At 42.7% G+C, this 7,044-nt stretch overlaps 1 protein-coding gene across 1 annotated transcript; it reads left to right on the top strand.

The window, feature by feature from the left end:
* Positions 1 to 5,673: 5,673 nt before the first annotated feature.
* On the top strand, positions 5,674 to 6,839 carry LOC147892247 (uncharacterized). Its single transcript, XM_087388803.1, has 2 exons — positions 5,674 to 6,090; positions 6,202 to 6,839. Exons 1-2 carry the CDS (start codon positions 5,729 to 5,731, stop codon positions 6,608 to 6,610), a joined length of 771 nt encoding a protein of 256 aa, XP_087244929.1. The 5' UTR covers positions 5,674 to 5,728; the 3' UTR covers positions 6,611 to 6,839.
* The last annotated feature ends 205 nt before the right edge of the window (positions 6,840 to 7,044 follow it).

A 7,044-nucleotide genomic window follows, 5' to 3' on the forward strand; every position in this document is an offset into this window, starting at 1 on the left:
GCTTTGGTCCTCCTCTATGGGCAGTTCTTAACTACATGACTAGAGAGTCCACACTAGAAACAAGAATTTGGAAGATTTTTGTAGAGAAGGGGTTGTTCCCTATACACACTTCCATTCCTGTTGACCATAACCAAGGTGTTGGGAAGGTCCTCAGCAATATCCATCTTAATATACACTTGCGGGTTAGCTCTAGGATTGATGAAGTTTTCCTTCTCAACTCCAACTACCTCACCCAAACAGTTGCACAACGAAGCTAGTTGGTTGCAGAGAGAGAGGGGAGATCCGGGAGCTCTACCCACACAGGAGTAATAGTGGATCTAGGGAGATCAGGGTTAAAGTTGTGCTTCCACTTCTCTAAGTAGAGAGGTTGGTGTCTGATAGTCTAAAGGGTGTAGTTGAGAGCCTTGTAGGCCATGCTTGGAGACTCAAATAGGAAGACAAACAACCCTTTCCTTAGAAATCTAACATTGGTAACACTAATGCCAAGCTTGTCTAACCCAATTTTCTCTCATCCAATTCTCAATGAAGGCTAGAGGAGGTCTAGGCCCTGGGAGGAAACCAATTAATGCATGGGTACTAAGCCATTCAATGGAATCAGAAAGTAAGTCTTCATTGATGAAGGTAGCAATCTGCTTACCTCTTGTAGATTCTTGGCCCTCACCACAAGTAGCCTCTTCTTCTTCAACTGGTTTGGTCCTGTCTTCTGGGGTCTGTGAGTCATTCTTTTCCTTCTTGCGGTGAAGGGGCTCCTTGTTTCCTTCTTCTTCTCCCCCTTGGGGACCGTCGCTCTCGCTTCGATCGATTTTGGTTCTTGGAGAAGTTCCAAAGGTTCCTCTTTCACCTCCTTTGCTACGATCGAAGAACTTTGAACTGCTCTGGGGGGCTCTGGTTTCTTGTGGGTTGGGGGCTGAAGTAGAGGTAGCAAGTCCTTCTTTGGCCTCCTTTGTCCTTCCTGAGCTGGCAAGGCGAGTTGTAAGCTCCTTTCTCGTTGGGAGGGAGAAGAACCCTCCTCTAGCTTTCTGAGTAGCAGTCGAGTAAGATATCATGGCGCCTCCCCTCCCAACTCTAAAATCTAGTGACGCGCATCCATTCTTTTATAGTGGTGTTGGTTTTTCACTCAAGGTGGGAGAAAGTCTGTCTTCTTTGAGGGTCCCTGAGCTCCTTTTAAGGCTCGACTGGTGGAGGTTGGTAGCAAGTGTTCTTTCTCTTGGGAGTTCTAGAAATGTGTCTTCAAAGGTCACATTAGAAGACCAGTTTGACTAGGATTGATGATCCTGTCGATTCAGGCCGTTAGTTCTATCTACTGACACCAAATCTTCATCATAGTCATTTCCTAGACCTTGTCCTTTGTGAGCACTCAGTGGTGGGCGCGGAAATCTAGTGTGTAATCTTCCATCTTCCTCTCCATCTCCTTCGTCAATTTCCATCATGTTGTAATTTTCTCTTCCACCACCTAGTACTTTTGAAACATGCAATATTCTTTCTATATTTTATCTATACTTGTCTCTTGTAAGTTATTCAAACAAAACTAAAGGTAGTTTTGCACATCAAAATAAATAATTTTCAAATGAAAATTAGGACAATCACTTAGTAGATGTATTACCACACAGACTTTACTTCTTCTTGCAACTTGTGCTTGATTCATTCTCAGATTTTGGCTCATAGAGATAGACCATTTAAGTGAGAATTCTCTACTGCATGACTTTTTCCAATCATGAAACATGCATGTTGTGATTGTTAAGGCATTATTACTACTCATTACTATTAGTGCACCCTTCCACAAAGAAATTCCTTGTAGGGCTACAAAAGTGTTTATACCATAGAATATATTTCCATTGTGAAAGATTTAGTGATATTGATGAGGTTATCGAACACACAAAGAAATGGCTACCAATGAAGCCTTAAGTATTGTATCACTATAACAAGAATATGAAGAAATTTCTTGTATAGTCTTTGAAATAGAGATATCGTTATACACAAGGAAGAATGTAATTATCAGTAGCACATTTGCATGACTATAATATGATCATGCTCTATATGATGTGTGTTATACATCACCAATGGACACCAAGTGTGCATATTTAGTAGACAAGGGTATTCTATCCTATATATTTTCAAAGGGTACTCTATCCTATATATTTTCAAAGGCTTTCTATCTAGGATTTCTAAAATTGTCAATTCTTTGTTGGAAGACATACAAACAAGGTTAAACCCAATGAAACATTACCTAAGGATCATGATTGATGTCTTAATATCAAATACTTGTTCTTTATGGGAGAGTGGCAACACATTATTAAAAGTTATCCAACAAATACTACATCGATTGGAATGAAAGGAGTTAAGTGTTCCCATGTATAATTTGTGTCTTTCACTTTAACACTTTACATTAATATCTCAGATGCAAAACTAGGTGTATGCTCTAGACAACGAGTGGTAGCAAATGTGTGGTGTGTACTAATAAAGCTGATAAGGCCAAACTTGGAAATACAAAGATGAGGATTGAGTATCATGTCATGGTGGAAAATTAATGTAGTCTTAAACAAAGGGTCAAATTCAAATAGCCAGCCTTTCTTTTCATTTAAAGGTCACCTTAAGACATTGCCCTTTTATAAAGAAAGGTAGAAATTTAATGAGTCCTTATTGATGGGAATGCATGAGGAGGCGTGGAACTGCTCATCTTTAATTTTATTGCCTTTCACTTGAAGAGCTTAAGAGCTCCAATGAGAACCTTGAGAAAACCTCCAAGGGCTAGGTGAATCATAGAGAGATGCCACAACTTCTACTAGTTTGCAGGTTTGTTGTGAACGAACAATATCTTGAAGGTAGATACTCAATGTGCTAATCTCTTGAGAGGAAGCTTACTTGGCTTTTAGGGGGTTGGCTCAGACATCCCCTCACCTCTGTCTCTCTCTCCCATTGTTCACCTCCACCCTCTTTCCTTCGAGGAAGAACAAAGTGAGAGAGGGGGAGGAGTCAAGCAAGCAGAGAAGTGGTGAGGGAGGTGATGTGAGGAGCAAGAAGGGGAAGGGGAGCATGAAGGAGGGTATGGTTTATTATTGTGCATCTGTGTTAACCCTTAATATTGACATCATTTACAAACACCCTTCACCCATTCACATCCACTAATGCTAATCGAATTTTGATTTTCATTCAAAAGGAGCATGCTATAATGCAATTTTCAAATCTTTAATCCTTAGGGGACGTTAATTAATTGCATTAACCTAATTTTTAAGCCTCCCCTCACCTTGCTCTCCGTGCACCTGCTTGCCGCCTATCCCCTTCTCCATCTCCTTCTCTTCTTTCGCCATAGCCACAGGTTTCCCTTCCTTTGCCATATCTATAGCTTCCTCATCCTTTCTTCTGCTTCTTCTTCCAAATTGTATCCATTTTCAACGTCGCAATAGCATCACCATCCCTTTGCTTCTTGCATTACTTGCACAACTCGCTCATCCCTCATCGCTAACCCTTACCCATTCTACTAGGCTGGCTTCCTTGCGCCCCCCCGCCATGGTTTGGACCTCTAGCTCTCTGCATTCTCCAAAATCCCGTTGCTCCTCTGTATTCTTTTGTGTTGCATTGTAGGATGAATTTCATTTGCCATGGGCCCAGCCCACCTCTTGCTACCTCAAAATAGAACATTTGAGAGCTTGGCTATTTCTAGAGGATGGTATTCAGAAAGAGACATAGAAATGGGAGAACACACCAGTTTCCCACCAATGTGGCATGTGCCACTGGATTGTAGTCCACTAGACGGAATGGTGTAAGTGATGATGTTGTATGCACTAATATTATGTAGGGGGTGAAGGGTAGGGGTGGCAATAAGGCGTGAACATAGACCCATTCTGTGAATCATGTCAAGACCTCAAAGATCAATAAAATGTTTCTTATTTTAAAGTCAAGCAAACTTCATGAGTGGAGTTGTTTGATACTATCGGAGGACTAGCGATAATTGTCAAGAATGTCACAATAGAAGAGACTGATAGAATTGAATAGTTGCCAGTGTGATTTGCAAGAGAAGAAGATCAACTCCTCAGATCCTGGTGTCCTTGTTGCCATTGTAGGCTATAATCTATGGCCCTTCCCTCTAACACTGCTCCTGCCTTAATTACCTAATGCAAGGAAACATCTAACCTAATTTAATGAGGTGGTGATGGAGCAGGGAGGGAGGTGGCTGAGGGAGCAGGGAACGAGAGGATCAAAGGAGGAGTAGGGAGGCGACAGAGTAGAGAGGGACTTGAAAAAGGTGAGAGGAGGGAAAGGCTGTGATGGATCAGAGGGAGGTAGCCAAAGTGAAAGAAGGGGAGAGGTGACGAAGGCGAGGAGATGGGAGGCAAAACTTAGCTTAATTTAATTTTAATAATCTAGGATCCCATTAACTTAGGGAAAGATTAATTTCAAGGGCAATGAGAAGACTAATTAATAGGAATTTCCATTTTTCAATGTTAGGGGGAATGTACTCCCTTCTTTTGATAATTTCGAGACCTTGTGAGGAAGAACTCCTGAATGCTTATATTAAAAGGAAGGAAAGGTACATCAAAAGAAATGAAAATGTACAATTAGTCTGGCTCTCCCTAAGCAATAGCTTTGAGCATCTTTAAAGCTACCACTAAGTCTTCCGAATGTCATTCGAAATAAAGTAGAACTTGTAGAACCTTTTCCCTAACTTCCACATGAAGATTAGAAGATAGAGGGATATGGTGAATGACAAGCATGTTCCTTCGCTTCCATAGCTGATAAATGATGCAGGCCCTTATAGGATTCCAGAGATGTATGTGCGAGTCATTAAAGTGCCCTTTAGCTTTGCTTCCATTTGGTAGGAGCAAAGAGTTGAGCACTAAGCATCCTCTTACCAATATACCGCCAGAGAGAGTGAGTCACTAGACAACCCCAAAACAAATGGAAGTGACTCTCTAATCCGACTTTGCAAGATGGACAAAATCCTTCCAATTGATCAGTTGATCCTTAGTGGACAATTTGTAAACCAAAAGCCTCCATAATACAAAATTGTACCTATTAGAAGGTGTCGCCTTCCAAATATTTTGCAAGCAGCACTACCAAATGAAAACACTATTAAAAGGAGCCCACCACTTCTAAGCAACTTGGACGAGACAAGGGATGTCAATCAGACAAGGCACAATGAGATCTCAGTAGGTGAGGCGATGGAGTGCTTTTGAACCCAACCTCTAAAATCAGTCAAAGGGACTAAAGTACTGCTTGTGGGCCAAGAGTGCTTATGTCTTCGAAAAGTAGCTCTCAAGAAAGCTTGCTCTGTGATAGAGAGATCAAAGTGCCTAGTAAGCGCTTCAATCATAAGCCATGCGTATGCTCAACGATTCCACAAACTATACCACCTGCATAGGCACGATTATTCAAAATTTTGGCAAGTCTTGGGTTGGTCTCCATAGGTGCAATAGAGGCCACTTATTAAATCCATATGTTGAGGTGTAAAGAACCATCTCCTTCGAGCCTTTGAGCATTGTGCCACTCACAACCAATCAACTTGAGCAAGAATCTCGGAACGTGCGATGTTAATTGAAAAGTCAAACATTAGTAACTCTTACTTCCATGCGAAATGCCTGTAAAACACTTTGATGCTCGATCCTATAACATGCTATTCGAGGCCCCACGGCTATTGAGAAGAGAGGTTAAATGCCCTGTTCGTTATTTGAAGGTAAGTTAGGCTTGAGGACGCCTTTGTTGAAGATGGAACATCTCCCTTTTCCTGAGAATGAGAATGACTTGTGCCATGGCGTCTTCACCTGCAGCCTTCCTCCCCCCTCGCACCCACTTTGCTCACTCCCTTACTCCCTTCTTCTGCTCCTTTACGCCTCACCAAAACCCCCCTCGTGCCTCTCTGCCTGCGTCCTCGAGAGCCCAACTCGTGGTCTTTCAAGCCCGCAGGGAAATTAACCTTCCCTTCGAATGTGGGGCTCTCCCCCCCGAAGATTACGTCAAGGAGGTCGACCGCGTTGTGAAGATCACATTTCCAGACTCAGCCCGCATCCGATACCTGGGCAACAGTGTTTGGAGAGCTCAATTGAAGCCAGTGAGCTTCTTCCACTTATCGGCCACTCCCGTTTGTGACATTGGGTGAGCTTCCTGATCCTGCATGTTGTTTAAGACACTAGAATCGCAGAGTTTCCGGGTATAACTCGGTGCAGTACGCATGTTGCCTGATTTACTTCAGTTCTTTTGTTCCAGGGTACACCATGAAAACGCTGCTCTTCGAATAAGGTCCAACAAGCTGGCACTCGACTTTGTGGGCCTACCGGACCAGTTCAAGCACCTGGACCTACGTTTTTCACTGCTGGGTGAACTGACGGTCGAACAAAGTGGTTTACTCGCTTCGCGAAGCGGTAAAGATAAGAGTTTCCAAGGATGGGTGAACTTGGGTCTCCAAGTTGACCTGCCCTTACCTTTCTCTCTGATGCCACAGGCAGTTGTCACACCTGTAGGTGATGGGGTTTTAGATCGGATTTTGGGAGCCATGGAAGGAGCCTTGCTGGCAGGTCTTTTATGTGATTACCATACGTGGTGCAAGAAGCAAACGGGACTTCCTTGTCTGTCATCAAAGGTGGGAAGCTTCAGGAGAGGTTCTAAAGCAGGCTGAAGTGAGATTGGTGGGCTTGCCAGGCGTCTACGTGTGTACCTGTATATTTCTTGCATTTTTATAGGTGTTTAATACTTGGTATGCTGTCTTGAACCCTTGCATGGATCAATTTGACTTCTACTATTATCCATTCTTTCCATGCCCTCAAAAAAGGTTCCAAGCAGAACGGCATTTCAGCGAGTGTAAATTGTGAGCCATTAAGAGCCTCCAGCATAGTCGTTTTGGTCTTTGCCTTTGGACATTGTCTCTTGACTTCATCCAATCTTTCCTCGTTCCAAAGTGCTTGTCTCACATATCATTGTATACTCATTTTGTGTTACCCTTCATTTTTCTACTTTCACCTCGGGGACACTCTCTTTTCTCGTACGATGCTTATCCTTTTGGCATACTTAGCACTTATATTTTAGATAGATGGTTATCTAGTGCTATTTGCT

The sequence above is a fragment of the Dipteris shenzhenensis genome, chromosome 17, assembly GCF_047967505.1.
Source record: "Dipteris shenzhenensis isolate YYH24624 ecotype China chromosome 17, Dip_SZ_1.0, whole genome shotgun sequence".
NCBI classification, from domain to species: domain Eukaryota; kingdom Viridiplantae; phylum Streptophyta; class Polypodiopsida; order Gleicheniales; family Dipteridaceae; genus Dipteris; species Dipteris shenzhenensis.